Raw genomic sequence first — 22,341 nt, 5'->3', positions numbered from 1 at the left:
CATATAGGGAAAAATAACCCATGCTATAGTTACACAATGTTAGGTTCCATATAAGGTGCTACAACCCAAGAAAGAGATCTAGGCGTCATAGTGGATAACACATTGAAATCGTCGGTTCAGTGTGCTGTGGCAGTCAAAAAAGTAAACAGAATGTTGGGAATTATTAGAAAGGGAATGGTGAATAAAACGGAAAATGTCATAATGCCTCTGTATCGCTCCATGGTGAGACCGCACCTTGAATACTGTGTACAATTCTGGTCGCCGCATATCAAAAAAGATATAATTGCGATGGAGAAGGTACAGAGAAGGGCTAATAGGTTAATAGGATGCAGGGGGAGCATGAGGGCGAAGTTGCATCTTACTAATCCATGGAGGATCCGTCGCAGCTAGGCGGGGGTACCCGAGTCGGTAGGTAGATGGGGACCTCGAGGACACGGTCAGGACGGACCGGAAGTCCTCGGTAAAGGAAAGTGCGTATATTCAGGCATGGGTGGCCTGGAAGAATGGCCCAGTGGCTTTGGCATGGCGGGGGGCCGGTAAGACGGTGGCAGACTGGTTTAACACGGCGGACGCCGGCTTTGACGCCCGGAATGCACTATGGTTGAACGCACCGACGGCTCGGGTACCGGTAATGTAATTATGTTAATTCATTCTAACTAATGTTAATAAATGCTGCGGCCTTGTTTCACCAAGTATGGAGTTTCTGTGTGATATGTTGGGCGGCCTGGGGGAGGGGGCACGGGGTAAATAAGGGGGGGCGGGGGGACGGACACGGAAGTGCAGGCTGCCAATGTTAATACTTGAAAACTGTGAAGACATCTCCAGAGGATCTTTCTCTTTCTCACTCTCTCTCCCTCCCTCCCCCCCCAAAATGTAATTTGCAATCTTTATCGCAAATTGTGCTACAGACATTTCACACAGTTTAATGCCCCCAAAAACGGTGTAGCTATTTCCAGCATTAAAACTGTGTGATAGCGTAATTCACACTATCACACAGTGCAAAAATGCCCTTCATTTTAATTAATCCCAACCAAACCCCTCCCCTATGAAAAATGTGCAATCGCGCAATGCGATAACATCACTATCGCATGTGTTATGGCATTATCGCGGGCATTAACGCCATAACACATTTTGGTGAATAACCCTATTATTTGTGACCTGCAAATAATGAATTTTGGAGTGGAAATAAAAGAAGAAAAACATACCTGCATTTCAAGCCTCATCTGGGAAGGGAAGAGAAGTTGATAACCCTCTTTAAAGAGCTTGCTCATGGTAGCGCTAATTTACAGACTGATGGACATGAGGAGAAACTTCCCTTCCTATCTCTATCCTCCGGTTCAAGTCACAATGATTCTGGATCCCTCTCCTTCTCTATTAAATGTTTTGTGTATGCATGCATGAAAATTATACCATACCCACATACACACTAGAATGCCAGTTTGTTTATTCCATGCACACACACACTCACGCACATCCCTGTCCCCAGACAGGAGCTTTATAAATTATGTACTTTTTAGCTGTGAAGTCTTTGGATACTTTTTACCATCACTTTTACTTTGGATACTTTTTACGCATCACTTTTACTTTGAAAACTGCTGTAAGTAATCTTGCACCTGCTTTTTTTATGGGGATTTTATGAATGAAAAAAAAAAAGATGCCTAGGTTTGAAAATGCAACCTATGCAATGTTATTTTTCTTCCCTGAACTAAATGTGCCCCTGAGAATGCCTTCTCCTAATGCAGCAAACATTGGAACCCCAAGCATGTTTTAGCAAGGCTAAGGGTGGGCAAATTTCAGAAAGTCCTTTCACCCAGAAAAATCAGTATTTATCTGGACAAACATATTCCGAAAATCGCCCTCATAATAAGCTAGGTGTGCTTAATAGGTAATTACAATACTAGAAAAGATAGTAAAATTAAAATATATAAATAAGCCAGAAAAAATGATCAGCTTGAAACCAAGTAATAAATCTGATTACTTTTAACAAAGAGTGCTTATTGTCTCTAACTATTGTTTCTGAAATGTGGTTGTTCAGATTGTTTGATCTATCTGTTCCTATATTTTATAATATCATATCCATTTGTCTCCTTTCCTGCACTCACCAATAAGACAAATTTGAGATGACAATATTAAAATCCTCAAGACATTTAGGCAAGGCCTAGTTCATTTTGTATTATCGTTTCAATTATAAATAGAAGATCTAACAATTAGCCTATCCCAATTTCCCCATGCATAACTCATATTTTAATGTTGAAACTAATGCAGGAGGAGAAGTATAATATTCTGTGAAAGTGTATATTGTTCTAAAATATCTTGTCAAGTATTATCTATTGCAATCAGTTACAATATAAAAAAAGAATCATATTTTATTGAAGTATATAAACTATGCCTACTTTATTTCAATGGGCATTTTTTCAAACATTCTGGTATGTCCAGTGTTATTTTAGTACAATTGCATTCCTATCTATAAAACAACAAAAGGTGGAACAGAAAGATTTATTTAGTAGCTGGGTATGCAGACAGCAATAGATTTCTAAATGGGTGCAATGCAGATCCTTAAGTTCAGACCTCATTCTTTCCTAGTTGCAATAGATCTCTCTTGGCAGAATGACAAGGAGATGAAATATTCTAAATCTTCATAAAATGCAGTGTGCATGATATGCTATGAAAAAAATTAGAGTCACAAAGATCAAGCTGTATTGATTCCTTTATTCATTAGATTAAGATGTAGACAGTACCATCGCCTCTGGACAGCTAAATTATAATATCACTAGATGCCTGACTAGCTGATCTTATTTTCTTCTTGTATAAATTTAATTTATTCTCTTCTCTGGTCTCCCCTCCCCCCCCCCCCCCATTTTGGTCTCATCATTGGATTTATGTTTACATTTTTGATGATATGATTACTCTATTTCTTTTTTCTGTACAATAATTATTTCTTGGTATTATTGTAAATGCAATAAAATGTAAATAAATTCATAAATAAATAAATAAATGATGTAGACTGGTAGACCTAGTCAAACAGGATCAAAATTTTGGGCTCTGCCAAATAGGACATTTTTAACAGGATCTCACAAGCTTCAGTACACTATTTGAAAAGTCCTGAGAGCATACAGCTAATCAAGCTATTCAACTGACTACTGATCCCTGCCTCTAAATTACATCAGTGTCAGTACCTAGAATGGAATGGTAATTAGAGCCATCTACAGTGGAGCATGGGGAAGTTTATTCCCACAATACTTTTTTAAACCAACATCCATCCTAAATGTATTTTAAAAAGTAGCTACAAATGTACAGCCCAATTTTATAGAAGCCCGCGTAAGGCTGAGGTCTGCATTTACCAAGTACTTCAGCCCTAACTTTCAAAGTAGACTTGCGCGTGTTAGTCCACTTTGAAAATTAGTGGGCCCACACGTACCTTAGTGTGGCATTGGCAAGCACATGCGCAGCTGTTAGTGTACGTGTGAAGGATTTCCCTTCCCCATCGCCACCCCTGGAAATGCCTTTTCGTGATACTCATAAAAGTAAGAGCGAAATCACTTCCACGCTTATTTTTACGCATATGACCCCTGAAGTAATTTTAAAAAGGACATTTTATGCATGCATATGCTTTTGAAAATTACCCCTTAAAACCCACAGGTACTTTATAATAAGATAATAGGGGCTGTTGGTTGTGTCCTTTATAATAAAGGTGTATTACTTTACCACTGAGCTGCTGAGAGTTGAGCTAGCAGGAGACCAAGGCTCTAGGAGGAGGAAGTGGTTCAGGAGATAGGCACTAGACTGTTAAAACCAAACAGTATAAAATGTTTGGGAGGATAGTTATATTAAATCCATTTTATTTAATTGCTAACCTAATCTTGATGGCCAAACACTCTAGCATTTTGAGTGTAAGTTTCAGAACAGTTTGACCAGGTGAGTACTTTGCACTTGCAGACTTTGCATAAATGTTCAGAGGGGAAGACGGCACATACTACATTCTCTTTGAAAAGTGTTCACGTGTAAGCTTCCCTGAGGACTTTGCACATGCTTGCTATACAAGATAAATTTGGCTGGGAAATGGTACATGTGCATTTGAAAATGTAGTGTGCACATGCTATTTCCTAATCTTGCCCCAAAATGCCTCTAGGACTGCCTTCCCTTAACCCAGCCAAAAGTGCCTGCACTGGGGAAACCTGTGTGTGGTTTTAACCAGTTTATGGGTGAACAACTTTCAGATAGCCTTTGTACTTGTGCAAAGTATATTTACCTAAGTAAATTTATTTATTTATTTGTTGAATTTTATATACCGTCATTCGGTGAAGCCATCATAACGGTTTACAAAGTTTAAATTGTAACTCTCTTAACAATTGTGCAAACGTATAACAAGGTGCATCTTAAACAGAGGGTAAACATTTCTAGTCCAGAGGGTATCAATATGAGGGAGGAGGAGGGTTTGTTTGGTTCTGGTTGGAGGCAAGTTATTTTGAGGTTTTTGGGTGAGAGTTCTATTGGGAGTTAGGATGTTCAGAAGTATGAATGTCAATGTAGAATTTGCGAAACTGCCATGTTTTTAGGTCTTTTTTGAAAGTTTTGGGATTGGGTTGGGTTCTCAGATCTTTTGGTAGGGAGTTCCAAATTTTAGGGGAGGTGATGGAAAAGGCTCTTTCACTGGTTGTTATCAAATGCGCATCTCTGATGGGGGGTATATTTAAGCGTCCTGAGTTATTTGAACGTAGGTTTCTTTGAGGATTCTGGGGGGTTATGTTTAAGCTATTTAGTCCTTGATGTTCATTGTTTAGAATTTTATCTATGATGGTCATTGATTTGTGTTCAATATGTGCTTTAATTGGGAGCCAATGAAGTCAAATCAATATGGGCGTTATGTGTTCATTTCTCTTTGTTCCTGTCAGAACTCTGGCTGCTGAGTTCTGCAGAATCTGGAGCGGTTTGAGGATTGAATGAGGTATTCCAATTAGTAGGGAGTTGCAGTAGTCAAAAGTAGTGAAAACGAGTAGTTGTAAGACAGTTCTGAAATCATAAGGGTTAAGAAATGGTTTTAAATGTCTTAGGGTTAGAAGTCTGTGATATCCTTCTTTGGTTTTGTTTGATATGTATAAATGACTCTTGAAAATAGTTTTCGCCAAGGAACGGCAGGGGAGAAGATAAACAACCAATAAGGGCTGTATAACATAATCTGGGTAAAAACAAATAAGCATGGGTGTAGCTTGCTTATTGCGGCGGTTACTACCCCTACTACCTCTAACTAATCAAGCTAGATATTTCACTTGGATGCAGCTCCATCACCGCTCTCTACTTTAATGGTGGGGGTGGAAGGGAATTAGAACCAAGAGCTAAGAGAAACAGATAGGTATGAGAGAAAAAATGAGGGAAGCTTGCTGGGCAGACTGGATGGGCCATTTGGTCTTCTTCTGCCGTCATTTCTATGTTTCTATTTTTCTATGTTTCTATGAACTTAAGCTTTGCTATGCATGCATTCCATGTTGTATTTAATAACGATTATTGCTCTCTCTCTTTCTAAATAAATCTCTCTATCTATCTATATGGTGCAGACAGCAGTCTAGCAGCAGGATGGGGGCTACTGACTGACCTTTTGAACTAAGTTTCATATGCCACAAATAACTGCCTTTTGGGATGAGGTTGCGTATATGAACCCACTGCAAAGAGCTCCTAGTGGGTGTATGTGTGTGTATATGTGGTATATGGGTAAGTATGTGCAGGGTGGTGGTGGTGGTAGTGAAGTATGTATATGGAGAGAGTGGCAGCATGTGGAATTTGTGTGTAGGAGGATGATCCCATGAGTGAGGAGGCTGGTAGTATGTATGTATTTATTTATTTTTTGGGGGGGGGGGGGGGTAGTGTGTGTATGCCTGCTTTCTTTCCCCCTCCCTTTAGTACTCCTGTCTTCACCCATTCCTGCCCTTCCCCTCCCATCTCATTGGCACTCTCTACTGGCCTTGCTCCTTCCACCCAACACAATGTTCACTTTTTTCTCACTCGCTGGCCTCTCTTCTCTCCCTTCCAACCTCACATTTCTTAATTCGGCTGGGGGGCCTGAGAAACCCCACCAGCCTTTATAAGGCTGACCCTGTAGCCCATCGTGCCTCAGTTCCTCCCCTCACATCTTGGTTTCTTCTTCTTGCTGATGGGGCCTGGAATGCTCCACTTGCCTTCTGCTGCCACCATCACTCTTTTTTTCCTCTGCTGGTGAGGCCCAAGACACCGTACCAGCCCTGTAGCTGCCGATCCTTATTTTGTTTCGACTGGTGGGGCCTGGGACACTACACCAGCACCACCACTGCCAACCCTTTACTTCTTTATCTTTCTTCACTCCTCATCTTTTCCTTCTCTCCTTCAAGTCGGTGATGGTAGCCCTACCCCTAGTAACTCTGGGAGGAGTGCCGCTAAGCATGAATGCACTGACACACTATGATGATCAACTGGAACCCCTAATATTTTTATTATATATAGAGATATATTTATTTATTTGCTTGATTACATCCCTCTCCCCAATAGGCTCTTGGCTTGTTACAAAATCATATCCACCCAAATAGTGAACTATGAACACTAATAATCACTGCGGATATCCTGGAAACCTGACTAGCTGGGGGTTCCCCAGGACAGGTTTTGAAAATGCTGGTCTAAAGTCTGGAAACTATAATTTAATGCTAAAAAATGCATGGCCATGCATTTCATTTGCAAAATCTGAAGATAGAAGTACAGTATGAAGGTGAAATTCTGTACACAAAACAAGTGAGGGATTTAGGGGTGATCATATCTGAAGATTTTAACATGGTGGTCAGTTAGATACGGTAACAGCAAAAGCCAGGAGAATGCTTGGGTGCATAAGGAGAGGAATAGCCAACATGAAAAAAGAGATGGTATTGCATCTTTATGAGTCTTTCGTGAGACCGCATTTGAAGTACTGTACAATTCTGGAGAATGCACCTTAAATAGGATATAAACCAGATGAATTAAGTCCTGAGGGTGGCTACTAAAATGGTAAGCTTATGGGAGTAGACATAAAGAGGAGATATGAAAGAAACATTTAAAAACTTTCAAGGAATAAATACACAGGCTTCTTTCAACAGAAAGGAAGGATTGGATTTGAGGGGCCATTGGATAAGGGTGATGGAGGTAAACTCAGGAGTAATCTAAGGAAATTTCTTTACCGTAAAGGTGGTGAACACATGGTATAGTAGTTTCCCTGTGCACGTAGTAGACCAAAAAACAGAATTACAATTCAAGAAATCATGGGACAAATACAGAGGGTCTTTGTGAACTATAAAGGGAGAGGAAAGGACTATAAAGCTGAACCAGAGATGTGGATGGGCCTCCGTCCTGTTCCATGTTTCCTTTTCTACTGTACATTAGGAATTATACAGAATGGAATACAAAACAATACTGGGAATATAATAATGTCTCTGTATCAGTCCTTGCAACCACATCTTGGGTCACAAACTGCACACAAAACTAATCTTAAGAAAAGATATAGTAGAAATAGAAAAGGTATAGAGAAGGGCAATAAAATTAAAGGGGCTGGAATGATTTAAATAGAAATATAGAAACAATGCAGAAAAGGACCAAATGATCTATCCAGTCTGCCCAGCTGTTACCCGCAAGGGAGCCCCCGGGCGCTGGCGTTCCGTCCCGGGGTTGTCTTCTGGCTTGCCGCGGCTCCGAGCGAGTCGGGTCATGGCCACGCCCCCGCATGACGTCAGACGCCGACAGGAGCGTCGGTCTGCGCGGGAAACTTGAGGGATTTAAAGAGGGTTTTTTCTCTTCCTCTTTGCTTCAGCCACAAGTAGTGTTTGGATTGCTGCTTGCTGCGCTTTTGGTTTCCTGCTGTTTGCCTGACCCGGATTGCTTCTTTGGATTTGTTGTCTGCTGCCTGCCCTGACCTGGATTACTTCGTTGGATTCGTCGTCTGCTGCCTGCCCTGACCAGGACTGTCTCATTGGATCTGTTGTCTGCTGCCTGCCCTGACCTGGACTGTCTCATTGAATTTGTTGTCTGCTGCCTGCCCTAACCTGGACTGTCTCACTGGATCTGTTGTCTGCTGCCTGCCCTGATCTGGACTGTCTGAGGAACTCCTCTGCCAGCTATCTGACTCCTGGATCCCGTCCGTTGGCTCTGAGAGAGAAGGTAAGCGGTCATTGACCAAGGTTCCACAATTTACCGTAACACCAGCAAGCTTATGCCAATATCTGCTGCGCTGTGCAGGTTACCCCCATGCTTATCAGTTTACCAGCCCCTAAAAGTCAGGACCCTTGGATGCTGTTTGAATCCAATCTCCCTTAACTGTTGCCGTGAAAGCAGAGAGCAATGTTGGAGTTGCATCAAAAGTATCAGGCTTAGTGATTAAGGGTAGTAAGCATTGCAACAGCTACTTACCCCCATGTTTATTTGTTCCCCAAACCGTAAAACGTGGGGCACTTGTTGGTTGCTGTTTGAATCCAATTCCCCTTTTTTTCACTCACTGCCATTGAAGCAGAGAAGACTGATGGAGTTGCATTAGGCCTTGATACTGTTATTTGTTAAGTGTAGCAAGTGCCACATCAGCAAGTTACCCCCAGTTACTCCCATGCACTCTTTTCTTTATTTCTAACCTCTAGTCTTTAGGGATCCACAGTGTTTATCCCATGCCCCATTAAATTCCTTGACTGTTTTTGTCTTCACCACCTCTTTCAGAAGAGTATTCCAGGAATTTACCTCCCTCTCCGTGAAGAAATATTTTCTGACATTGGTCCTGAGTCGACCTCCCTAGAGTTTCATTTCATGACCTCTAGTTCTATGGATTTCTTTCCAATGGAAAAGGTTTGACAATTATTGTGCATCATTATAACCTTTCAGATATCTGAAGGTCTATTTCATATCCCCCCTGCACCTTCTTTCTTCCAGGGAATATATATTCAGATCCTTCAGCCTCTCCTCATAAGTCTTCCAGTTCTGACCCCTCATCATTTTTGTCGCTTTTATTTGGCCTGCCTCTATCCTGACTTTATCTCTTTTGAGATACAGGTACCAGAATTGAACACAGTACTCCAGGTGAGGCCTCACCAAGGACCTGTACAAGGGCATTATCACCTCTTTTTTCTTACTGGTTATTCCTCTCTCTGTGCAGCCCAGCATTATTCTGGCTTGAGCTATTGCCTTGTCACATTGCTTCACCATCTTCAGATCATAAGACACTATTATACCAAGGTCCCTCTTCCAGTCCGTGAGCATTAGACTTTCACCGCCCATCACATAAAGCTTTTTTGGATTGCCGCATCTCAGATGCATGACTCTGCACTTCTTGGCATTGAATCCCAGCTGCCAAATCTTCAACCACTCTTCAAGTTTTTTAAATCACATTTCATTATCTCTACTCCTTCAGATGTGTCCCCTCTGTTGCAGATCTTAGTATTATCCGCAAAAAGACAAACTTTACCTTCTATCCCTTCCACCAGGTTGCTCACAAAGATATTGAACAGAATCGGGCCCAAAACTGATTCTTGTGGCACTCCCCTCAACACTGTTCTTTCTTCAGAGTAGGTTCCATTACACACTGTTTCCTGTCAGTCAACCAGTTTACAATGTACGCTACTACCTTGGATCCCACTCCCAAGCTTTTCATTTTGTTCATGAGTCTTTTATGTGGGGCCGTATCAAAAGCTTTACTACAATCTAAGTAAATCACATCGCACACTCTTCCCTGATCCAATTCTCTAGTCACCCAATCAAAAAAATCAATCAGATTTGTCTGACAGGACCTTCCACTAGTGAATCCATGCTACTTTGGATCAAGCAACCCAGTCTTTGATTGTAGATAAATCACTATCTTTTCCTTCAGCAAAGTCTATTAACTATAGGCTAACCAGCCTATAGTTTCCAGCCTTGCCTCTGCTCCCACTCTTGTGAAGCTGCACCACTACCACTCTTCTCCAATCTTGTGGCACCACTCCCATTTCCAGGAATCTATTGAAAAGGTCCTTCAGCGGACCCGCCAGCACATCTCTGAGTTCTTCACTGTAAAGAAGATATGACTGAAAGGGATATGATCAAGTTTTATGAAATCAGAAGTAGTGTGGAACAAGTCAATAGGAAATGATTATTTACCCTTTCAAATAAAACTAGAACTGGGACACTTTAAGGAACTAACTGGTAGCAGCTTTAAAACAAATTGTTCTTTCAAACAATATACAATTAATATGTGGAATTTGTTGCTGGAGAATGTGACCAAGACTTGTAATATAGTTGGATTTAAAAGAGGTTTAGTCAAGTTTTAAGACAAAGTTTCATTAGAAACTATTACACAGGTAGACTTGGAGATCATCACTTCTAGAAATGAGCAACAGGGAAGGGATCTGCAGTGCATGCAAATATATCATATTCATATTCACTGTGGATATTATAAAAACCAGAATGACTAGAGGGTTCTCCAGGATCATTCTGAGAAACACTACACTAGATGAGGCATGTGCATTCATTTGAAATGAAAAAGGGCATGTCAACAACAGTTCTTTTCTTTTCATTAATTTTCAGAATAAAACAAAAGAAAAACCAATTAAACCAATTAAAATTTCATTGGTTCTCTTCATTTTGTTTTGAAAAAAAAAAAAAAGCCACTGTGACCCTCTGCCTATCCCAATGGACCATGTTCTAACCTGTGACCTGCCCCACTAGCCTATGGCCTGCTCCACTGGCTCACAGTCTGCCTCGAGCCCAGGATGGTGACCTGCCCAGAGCCTCTTCTGACTCCTCCATCCCCTCTTTCCTGAAATGATGCCAGGGCCAGGAACCATCCCGGACCCCAATTACCCCTCATGTAGGGGTCATTGGCAAAGTAAAAGGGCAGGAGGGATGCTAACTTACCTCTTGCCTGATCTGTGTAATCTTCATAATGGCGCCCATTGGCCCTGAGGCAGATTACATTGACAGAGCAGAAGGCAAGTGGGGTTCCTGGCCCTGGATCAGGAGTGAGAGGTCAGAGGAGGCTCTGGGGCAGGCCAATGGGGTAGTCTTTGAGCCAACAGGCATGAGTTAGGCCATAAGCCTGCAGTGTTCCCTAGCACGTCAGGGTTTTTTTTTTTTTCAGTTGTTGGTAAAGATACCAAAACAAAATAAACATTAAAAGAAACAATTTTTGGATTTAAAACATTCCAAAAAGAAACAAACCAAAAAACTGAAATAGCATTTTTGCATCTGCACATTCCTACACTTGACCACTCCTTTCTCTTTCATATGAATAAATATATTATACACACATTTGTTTAGAGTGCTGAAAATCCAATTAGGCACTCAAAGCCAACTTATATGTATAGTTCCTTATTTTAAAAATTATCAGCTAAATTTTAAATCCCCTGCACGCGGGAAAAAGGGGGGTTACGCGTGCGGCCAGGCCTTGCATGGGCTGCATACATAACTCCCCTTTCGCGCAGAACTGCTGAGCCCAAGAAAAGGGGCGGGGAGGGGGGTGGAGCTGGAGGCGGCTGGTACAGAGGCCATTTGCTGCTGTGCTGGGGGATCCTGCGCCAGCAGGCTGCCGCTGCGCGCAACTTATGCCAGCTCAGGAGCTGGCATAAGTTCGGAAATAAAGAAAATATAAAAAGGTAGGGCCGTCAAAGGGGTCGGGGAAGAGAGGGGATGAGGGAGGGAGGGTAGGTAGGGAGGTAGGAAAGTTCCCTCCCAGTCCCGCTCCTTAATTGGAGCGGGACTGGGAGGGAACTGGTGGAAGCCTGATCTCATCACCACGTGTAAATTGGGTAAATCTTGCCCCCCCCCCCCGTGCACACTGGCCCAGATTTTATAGCATGCGCACGCCAGTGTGCACATGTTATAAAATCGCATATCCATGTACGTGCACTGGGTAGCATGTGAACATGGAGGCGCGCGCGTATTTTTTAAAAAATCTACCCTTAAGAGACAGATTCACTAAAGCGCAGTAATCTGCACTCTCATTAACATGGGTTACCGCTCATTATTTAGGCAATTGACTCCAATACAAATAATGGGGCCCAGAGTAATTAATGTACAAGGTAACCTACCTTAAAGGTATCACAGGCTGCTTTGTTTTATTGAATCTACTTCTATGTCCTAAGTCTTTGAAAATTTACTCCATAATATAGAGCCATTGTCAAAAGCACATATTAAATTGTAGATGGATTGATTCAGTATTGGCTTGTAGTGTATGGAGCTGTTTTTTCCCATTTGTCCAGATAGCATACTGGTTCTTACTGTGAAATTTCTTTAATTTGATATTCTGGGTCAAAAGAGTATGCATCACCTATGGGGTATAGTAGGAATAGTGCTACTGTGTCTGACAACATTTCAACAGTTGTAGAATTGTGTGTACTAAGCACTTGATTTGTGTAGATCATCTTAAACCCAAGTAGATCCCTTAAGAAAATACCAAATTAATCCAAAGAGTCCATCAGTCTGTTCCTTACAGCAGGCAAAATTAATTGATAGGGTAAAAAATACAATGGTCTAGAAAAAGATGTAACAAAATTCACAATGAAAATCCAAATTGGAATAAGAGTTGTGCTAGTTTCCTGAATGTAAGATCATATGAGTGCTTAAACGCAAATTTTCAAAATTAGAATATACACACGTAAGTAGCCTCCATTTGCGTACTCCATATTATATAAAAGTAAAAAATATGCATGTATTTTCACTTCAACTTGCACATATACATAAGTAAAAAACAAGGGGATGGTCTAGGAGCCAACACATGCGTTTAAGTTTGTATTTTAAAAGACACGAATGTACATTTTCCATTTTACTTGCGTATTTTCAGACCTGATGTAAGTTATATTAAATGTGTTTATTGTATTGTACAGATTTGGTGGGAGGTCTGTGTGAAATGGGGGGGAGGGGAGTTCAGACTAAAGAATCAGGAAGTTCTCAATGACCTTGAGAGGGATTGGGTAAACTGGTGGACTAATTGGTAAAACTGGTGATTTTCTTGACATGTGCATGTTTTAAAATTGGCTGATTTATGCGTGTAAATCAGGATTTACATGAGTAAGTTCCACTTTACTTTTGTGCATAAAATATATGCGCATATACTTTTGAAATAGGTAGGAAAAATATTCACTTTCAGTGCATTGATATACATGTTTCAATGCATTGCATATATTCATGTGTAAGCCTACATACGTGTGTATGCTGCAGGGTAGAAATACATGAATTTTATAAAACATGTATAAATCTTACACTAAGGTATAAAATACTATGGTAAAACTACGTGCAGTCATATATGCATGTATATATGCCGCTCCATGCAGTTGTTTGAAAGTTATCCTCTTAATGTAGTACAGAGGAGTCTTAGTAAGTGCAGTTTTCATAAAATGATGCATTCAAAATGTGTCGTGCATTCATTGCCTAGTTTTGGTAATGTATTTGCTACATATTAAATTACAATTTTTCTATAAAATGTGCCTAGTGTGTGGACTTCAGAGGTTTCTCTCTAATTATAAGCATACATGATAGAGGACTAGTATGTTTGGCAAAATGCCATAAAAAAACAGAACGCCCTCAATTACTTTCTTGAGGTAACAAGCAAACATTGTGGGGTAGATTTTCAAAGGGGTACACGCGTAAGATATGCGCGTACCCCCCAAAAACCTACCCCAAACCCCCCCTGCGCACGCCGAGCCTATTTTGCATAGGCTCGGCGGCGCGTGCAAGCCCCGGGATGCATGTAAGTCCCGGGGCTTTGCAAAGGGGGCGTGTCGGGGGCATGTCGGGTGGACGGCGTGAATTTTGGGGCGGGGCGGGAGGCGTGTCGGGGGCATGACGCCGGCCCGGGGGCATGGTCGAGGCCTCTGGACCAGCCCCCGGGTCGGGTGCTGATGCATCAGCAGCCCACTGGCGCATGCAGATTTACGCCTGCCTCTGGCAGGCGTAAATCTGCCAACAAAGGTAGGGGGGGGTTTAGATAGGGCCGGGGGGGGGGGGGGGGGGTGGGTTAGGTAGGGGAAGGGAGGGGAAGGTGAGGGGAGGCGGAAGGAAAGTTCCCTCCGAGGCCTCGGAGGGAACAGGCAGCGCACGCCAGGCTCGGCGCGTACAGGTTGCACAAATGTGCACCCCCTTGTGCGCGCCGACCCTGGATTTTATAAGATACGCACGGCTACCCGCGTATCTTATAAAATCCAGCGTACTTTTGTTTGCGCCTGGTGCACGAACAAAAGTACGCGCGGGCATAAATTTATAAAATCTACCCCCGTATGTATTTAAAGCAGTCTGAAAGATAACAATTTTAATTTTCAGTACCTTAAACATATTGTAAAAAAAAAAAAAAGAAGAAAAACAACACAAACAGTAAGATACACAGAAAAATATTACAAGTTTCAAAACCACTTCCATGTTCTTTTAAGATATGATTATGGGCAATTTTCTCTGAGCAAAAGAGTAACAGATGATTTAGATCATAAATGCTTCATGCATAAAGCACTAACTACAAGTCACTGTGCATTATGCTATCCCTAAAGCAATAAAAAATGAATAAATCATTGAATTTTCAATAAAATATACTGGAGCCAGATAGAAAATGTCTTTTAGGTTAGGACCCAATTCACCATCAACTTTACTGAATGCAGATTTTTGATACAAGCACAAAATCGGGGAGGAACCCAGAGACACTAATGCCAGTGATGTTTTTGTTGTTGATATGCAACACAATTTTATTCAAAAGGAGAATCTTAGGTATCTGATATGCTTGACCAGCTAAAGAATGGATTTTAAAAGCCCTAATCGCATAAATTCCAGCATTTACGCCTGTGGCTGGACCTTGTACGCGCCGGGAGACTCTTCAAAGGGGCCCGGCCAGGCACGTAAATGCCAGTACGTGCATAAGTGCTGGGCCTCTTCAAAGGGTCAGGCTGGGGGTGGGTGTTCTGGATGGGGCAGGGCAGGGGGGAGGGCTGGGGCAGCACCATTGCTCGCTGTCTTGAAGACTCGGCTCCCAGCGCACACAACTTACTTCAGGTCGGGCCCTGAAGTAAGTAACAAAACAAACAAACAAAAATAGAATAGGTAGGGTTTAGGGGGTGGGGAGGAGAGGGGAAGGGGAAGGGGAAGAAAGGATAGATAGGAGTGCAGGGAAGTTCCCTCCCAGTCTGCTCCTTAGTTGGAGCGGACTGAGAGTGAACTGAGGAAGACTGGAATGCATCGCCGCGTGGAGGTTGCATGAATTCTCCCCCCCCCCCCTTGCACGTGCCGGTGTGCACATGTTATAAAATCGATGCATCCATGTGTGCATGCCGGGAAAATGCGCGCACATTGGAAAATCTACCCCTAAGGTTTTTCCAACAAAGTCCCAGTCTGTTTGGAATCATGCTATTATCAAAAACATAAAGTTTATTTTCCAGTTGAATAAAATAGAGGTAAATCTTTTTAATGTAGAGATGGAAATCGCAGGAGATGACAATTTTATAATGGCTGAAGTCTGCCTATGTTTCTGCAAATGGTACTGTTATGTCATTACTGGGAACTGCAGGAAGTGTAACCTAAAAGGTAATTCTGCCTGCTTCTATATGTACATTTCTGTACATCTTTTCATATTTGATTTTTTATTGTAATTAATGCTGGGTGTATATGATTAGTTGATAAGTCCTATTTAGGTACAGGTCTATTGACACTAGATTTACATGTTAAATAGCAATAATACATACCTATATTGCATGTGATTCAATTAATTATCTGACTTGCATAAATGTTGTTATTCATACAAATAATGAAGAGAATAGGGCCCAACTAATGATCTGGAGGAGAGGCAGGAGTATAGTGCCTCCAAGATAATGGAAAACAAGCTTGACCTTGAAGCTTCAAACAGGCTTAACAAGGTAGATATTACAAGAAGGGTAGCACTGACACAACATATTTAGTAGAATAGTGAGCACATTTTTTCTGTTGTATCAGTTGATTCTGACTACAGATCTGAAGTCATGTATTACGTGTTTGTAGCAAATTTTCACATGATAGCACGGTTATTTTGTACATTCCATAAATGTGTCAGATTGTTTCTCTCTCTCTCCTGAGTGCCGCTAGCATTAAGGCCCTATTATGAAACGATAAATGACCCTGTAAGTTTGTACCTGAGGCAATGGAGAATGAAGTGACAAGAAGCAGCAGCAGGATTTGAACTCTGACTTCCCTAATCCACAGCCTACTGCTCTTACCACTCGGCTACACCTCCAATATAACAAAGGCAAAAAACCAAATTAAAGCCCACAGAACGAAAAAGAATAAAACAAAATAAATGAACAAAGAAAAACAGCTGCTGTTCATATAGTAGGTCATGCTCTTCCAAACAGAATTATTTGACTACCTATATTCCCAAGAAAAAAGCCACATTTTCCCCCCTTTCTGAAAGAAAAAATAGTTCCTAACTGTAGATCAGTGGGCAACAAATTCCATAATGTGGTGCCATTACTGAAAAAACTCTAGACTGTAGTTATACTCACTTCACCTCTTTAAACGAAGCATTGCTAACAAAGATGCTTGACTACATCATAACTGATGTCCTGGAATATACCGGTTTAACGTCCTTCTCAAACAGTCAGGGCCATAGCCTTATAAAACCCAAAATATCGAAACAAGCATTGGGCACCAATTGAAGACAGGAGAAATTGGAGTTCTCTGAGAAATCCCTCTAATTAGCCTTGCCACTGTATTTTGTCCCACTTGCAGTCTCATTGTGGGTCTTTCAAGGAAGACCATGCATAGGTCATTGCAATAGTCCATTAGTGTCTGAATCATCACCTTAAAAGTTGAGTCTTCTAAGTATGACTAAAGCCGTTTTACCAAATTCAGCTTTGAATATGAAGGTGTGTACCATCTGTGAGACTTAAAGTTCTAATGAAAATTCTGAGTCTATGGTCAAAATCTTTTGAAAAGTGACCCCCTTCTGTTTTTCTTTTTTTTGTTACTCTTTTATGCCTTGGCCATGCCCATTGTCTATCAGTTTTCATTTCTTTGTAGATGTTGTAAACATGTCCCTCGTCATTGGTTAGATCAAATTTATGGAAAGGTTTAAGTATTTATTTGTTAGCTTATGTTGTTTCTCTTCTTTTTTGAGGTACACAGCAAGGAACTTCTAAGTCTGGATAACCAGCAGAGGTTAGAGCTGCCAGTAAGGCCACCAAGTCTTCTCTGCCACCAGTAGATGGAGTAGGAAGAACAAAAGCCATAACTTTACCCCTTTACAATCCGCTCTGTCTAATACCAAAGACTATAGTTTTTATTTCTGTCTAATTTATATTCAGTAAATAAAATTGTTTTTCTTATATATTTTTAGTTTGTGGCAGCAGTTTCTGTATTAGCTGTTTTGTGTCATAAAGAAACCCATTTCTATCAGTAAATATTTATTTAAGCATTTTATATACTGTCATTCCAAAAGGTTATCACAACGGTTTACAAAAGCAACATTCATATTATAGGTGAACAAAACACTCTCGCCCGAATTTTCAAACTCCAGCGCACATAAAATCTGGCAGATACACGTGTGGCTGGGCCGAGCGTTTTTTAAAAACGGCCTGGTCACACGCGTATTTGCTGGTATGCGCAGAAGTGTGGGCAGATAAAAAAGGGGCAGGCCGGGAGGCAGGGTCTGGGGTGGGGAGAAGCGGGGCAGGGGAAGAAAGAGCAAAGTCAGCAGATCGCAAAGGTAGGAGCTGGAGCCTGGAGTTTGTCTCCAGTCTTGCCTCTTTTGCCAAAGTTTCCACAGACTCTGCTGCTTTGATGATTAAATCTCATATCTCTAACGACCTCTCCCGTAACTATAGAGAATATTTGGTTAGTTCTATCAACATTGGAGAAATCTGTTTCATCATGAATGGCTATATATCTAATTATCTACTGATATTCAATCCTGGATGCAATGTCAGGATTACACCGTATTAGGGCACTCCCAGAAAACAGAGACATTGCAACAGATAACGTCACAACTGTCAATGATTCATTCTATGCTTACCCAGGATAGGTTGGGGTTTACTGCAGAACTGCAGAACTGGAAAATTCAATGAGGCATTTCAACTAGTGAGTTGTAAACTTTCTTAAAGTGCCATTAGTTCACCCCAGGCAGCTGATTAAGAATGATATGCGTGACGTTCTTTAGATTTCACAAGAAGCTTCATTTCCCATCTCTAAGGCTTTTTTTCTGCCTATTGAGAAGGGAGTTTTGAAAAGTATAGCTGGGAGGGAAATAAAAAAAGTCCAGTCTCATGGTGTTTTGAATTTAACTGAAGTGTTGAATGCTTCAATAGTGGATGAGTCTCATAGAGCCACTTCATTGTTGAGCTTTGTTTTTGCACAAAACCGGGATTCTATCCTGTGGTTGTACTTTCAGAAGGCAAAATATTTATTTGTGGGCCATCAAATATGGATTTACCCAGACTTATGTAGAATCACACCAGACCGAAGGAAAATATTTCTCACAATGCATCAGGAGGTGATGTTATCGGGGGCTTCTTTTTCTTTATTTTCCTTTAAATGTTTGCTAATATTGGTTAATGTTAAATATATATTTTTTGAGCCCTCTCAAGATTTTCATTTCCTGGACTCTAAAAAAAAAAAAATCCTTGTCTATTGGGACTGGTTCTTTTTAGATATGGGTTAGCACTTTTTGAGTATGTTGTAGCTTCCTTATTATGATGTAGTATATGGGTTCGCCCTCTGGAGACAGCTTATTTTTTTTTCTTAGTATACTCCCTGTTATTACCTTAGTTCCCCTTCCTTTTCATGTTTGCGATTATAAATTCATTGAATTTTCCTTATGTTACATTATTGTTTTATTTTCCATTATGTTATTATGAGTATAATTGTTGAAATTAATAAATAGTAAAAAAAAATGTATAAAATTAGTTTGAAGTGGTTTCAAATTCATTCTAGATAAAGTTGAGTGAGGGATATGTTAATTATGTCATTTGTCATATCTTATGAAAGGGAAATGCATTGGTTTGGTCTGGTCTAGATTTTAACATTTACATATATTGGAGGTCATTTTCAAAAGGATTTATGCATGTACAGCTGGGTTTTAGTGTACATAAACAGTCTTTTAAAAATTGATAATTTTATGCATGCAAGCCCTTTGAAACTTCACTCCATTATGTAAAGCAAGGTTTCTTTGATTGACTTCATAAAGTACAATAGAAGTGCAAAGCAATGTATATGTTACAGATGAAAAAATTTCAATATTTGCAACATAAATTAAACTAGAAAAATCTTGAAAAACTGTGATGCATCACAAGTTATTATTGCAACAATATGCAAATTTACTCACAGCATTTATTAAATTCTTACCTTCTATGTATCTCTTCTTCCTTTTAAAGAGCAGATTTCAAACACCTTAAAATAGGGTAATTTCCAGACATCCCTTCCAGCTGCAAAGCATGTAGGCTGTTTTAGCGTGGGTATCATAACCAAGAATTTCAAAGAGAAATAATATGGGAACTGTCCATTTGAAAATTTGCATATATGTGTGTTTAAAACTGCTTGTGCGCTTTGCATCTGCTTTTTATGTGCAGGTGACCTAGAGGAGGAAATTAGCAAGTAAACTTTTGAAAGTGTCAAGTACCTATGCTATTTCTCTCCCTGCACATAAGCACACCCAAAGGAATGCCCCTAATGCAGGTAAAAGTATGCACATTGCAAACCCTGTGAGCACTTTTTGCCAAATTTCAGAAGGGCAGTTTTCAGTCAAGGCAATTTACCTGAGTACATCACTATTGACGCAGGTAAATGTCTTTGAAATTTCCCTCATTAATTAGAAACATATTTTAGACTTGCTTTAAGTATCAAATTAAGTATAGACTGTTTTTCAACTGGATGTTCTTTTCACAGGCAGTCTTCTGATTTCTTTTTTTTTTAATCTTACAGTCCAGCTGTACTACAGAATTTGAAGTATTTCTGTCATGGGATTCACCAAGGCTAGTAATGCCATTAACAGAAAAACAAAGAGTTTCTGTGAAAAGTAATATGTTTTGGGGTTCTTTTAAATGCAAAAATTATTTTAAATCTGAAAAATCCCTGTGCACCTGTACACATCCCAAGCAGACTGCAGAAAGCAGGCCCATTCTTGGTGGAAATGATTTCTTTGATTTTCAAGACATACAGTGATCGTCTTAGCTTACCTCCTTCTTCATCTGTAATTGGAGTTGGACTGTTGTCATACTAATGTCCTTACTATTTAAATTAATAGTACTTTCATTAGTGTACCAAAGATGTATAGGAACTGTATCATCACCCTCATTAATAATTAACTCATGTACAAATTTTGTCTTATTTAACGTTGCCTGAGTTTAAAAGTCTTTCCTGAAATCCTGCTATGTGTTGACGTAATATGCCAGATAAGTATTGTGACTACATGTCAAGATTTGACATTTTCCAGTTTACTTATGTACTGCACAATTTGAATTTCAGTAACACTTTGTTAGTTAAATATTGTTTCTTAGTGGAGAATGGGGATTATGGGTTCACATGCACTCCTTTTATATTTGAAAGAACATTTTCCACCTTCATATGTCATGAATACCCCTTCTTGATTTTTCTTGCCTTGCTACACATGGCCAGCACAAGCAGCTGGCATCCCCACTAATTTTCCCGTATCTCTAACAGTTAATAACATTATTTCTCTAAATCTTTCATACTGCTGTCACATGGTCTGGATTTTCCTGAAGTTCTATGCATTCAATCTCTTCTCTCTCCTTCCTTTTGGCTCGTTTCTTTTTCTTGTGGTGTTTTTTCGATGGCGGAAAAAAAGTTAAAAATACAGGTAAAATAACAAAACAGTGCAGAAGGGTTGAGCTGCCAGTCAATAGTAAGCATTTAAACAGTGTGTAGGTCAGGTTTGAAGGCACAAAAAGAAGAGGAACCAACCCAAGAAGAAAACAAATCACATTTTGAAAAATGACTGCCCCATGCTCCTTGAGTGATGCTTGTATGCAAAGAGTTCGTGTGTGCTCAGTTGCTAGTACAAATGTGTACAGCAGAGGTGCACAGTGATCTATGGCAAAATTCAAAGTGTAGATAAGGCACATGATAGAAACACAATCCATGTCTACATTCCATAGTGTCATTAAGCCAAGAACTCCCATTTCTATTGAGGTGACTGTGACAATTAACCAGAAGTTTCCCAGAGGATGAATAACCAAGAAAAATGTCAATATTAACACTAGCAAGACACTGAAACCAGATATTAAAACAGGCATAGTAACGGTCAAGCCATAGTAGTCCATAAAAACAAATGTTGGATTGAAAACAATAAACTTAATACTTTGTATGAGAGAAAGAGGTCTTAATTTTTCCAATAACTCAACAACCTCTCGCTGTGTGTTTTCACTAGTTCTGGCTACCAGATATACACGTGAAGCAACTATGTTAATTTCATCCCCTGATTTGGAGATAATGATGTCATTTTGAAGTGCTCATACTCAGGTTTTTTAAAAAAGGAGTTCTGCAGGATATTTATAAAATCAGTTTTGTTTGTGGCACTGATGTTGCCAGCTTTCAAATATTGATAATATTGTTCAATCCAAGACTCTGTGGTGAATCCATGGCTTAATATTTTCAAGTTTTCATGCACAGTCGTATTCCAGTATTCCAGAGGCTCATAGATATAAAATCCAATCACAGGACTGTAGTTACTAAAATATTTTTGCTGAATTAATGCATAGGAAACACTTGGAGAATTAGTGGCTAAAAGATTGATGATACTTGAGCCATCACTAATCTGTAGGCATCCCATGAAAGAAAATGATGCATAAATAAGATACAGTATCACCACAAAGGGCTTAACATAGGTGTTGGTAATCCACTCATTGTAATGTTCTCTCAGAAAATGTTGAATAAAATGATTCTGATAGGGATCAGTCTCATGGTGAGATGAATGTTGATGTCCATCATTCATAACTGTTTGGAACCAAATGGGCTGCCTATCTAAGTACTCTTCAGATGGAATTTTACAACAAAAGACGCTATGGTACCGATTCTGCTCCAATTGGCCTGCAAAGACGAGGCAAGAACCGTAGAATGAGAATACATAGAAATAATTCAGTAGGATTGTAACGCACATGTTCTGACAAAATATTTTCACAGCCTCAAGATTTGTAAAAGGGCTGGCACCCATGCCAAATGTGATGAAGTAGACTGAACTTGTCATCGTGTATGTAACCATTACATCAGAATATGCATCTGCCACTCTGTCTTTAAAAGGCAAGCTTTCTTTAGTTCTGCGCCATCCAGAAAGAAGTTCAAAAACTCCTTTTGTTCCATGACCTAAGGAAAAGAAAAAAGAATAACATAAAACATACTTATTTTTAGTTTTCCCAATTGTAATTAAACACATTTCACTAAACA

The 22,341-nt window shown here is 40.1% G+C and overlaps 1 protein-coding gene across 1 annotated transcript in view; it reads right to left on the bottom strand.

Moving 5' to 3' along the window:
* Window positions 1-20,451: 20,451 nt before the first annotated feature.
* Window positions 20,452-22,341, bottom strand: part of PTCHD4 (patched domain containing 4) — a 208,640-nt gene continuing 206,750 nt past the window's right edge. The window contains 2 exon segments of the mRNA XM_029596049.1: window positions 20,452-21,400; window positions 21,403-22,260. Coding sequence (XP_029451909.1) covers window positions 20,628-21,400; window positions 21,403-22,260 — 1,631 coding nt within the window. The 3' untranslated portion in view covers window positions 20,452-20,627.

The sequence above is a fragment of the Rhinatrema bivittatum genome, chromosome 3 (genome assembly GCF_901001135.1).
Source record: "Rhinatrema bivittatum chromosome 3, aRhiBiv1.1, whole genome shotgun sequence".
Lineage (NCBI taxonomy): Eukaryota > Metazoa > Chordata > Amphibia > Gymnophiona > Rhinatrematidae > Rhinatrema > Rhinatrema bivittatum.
Note: the sequence above shows the minus strand (reverse complement) of the source record. Positions and strands in the feature narration are given on the sequence as shown.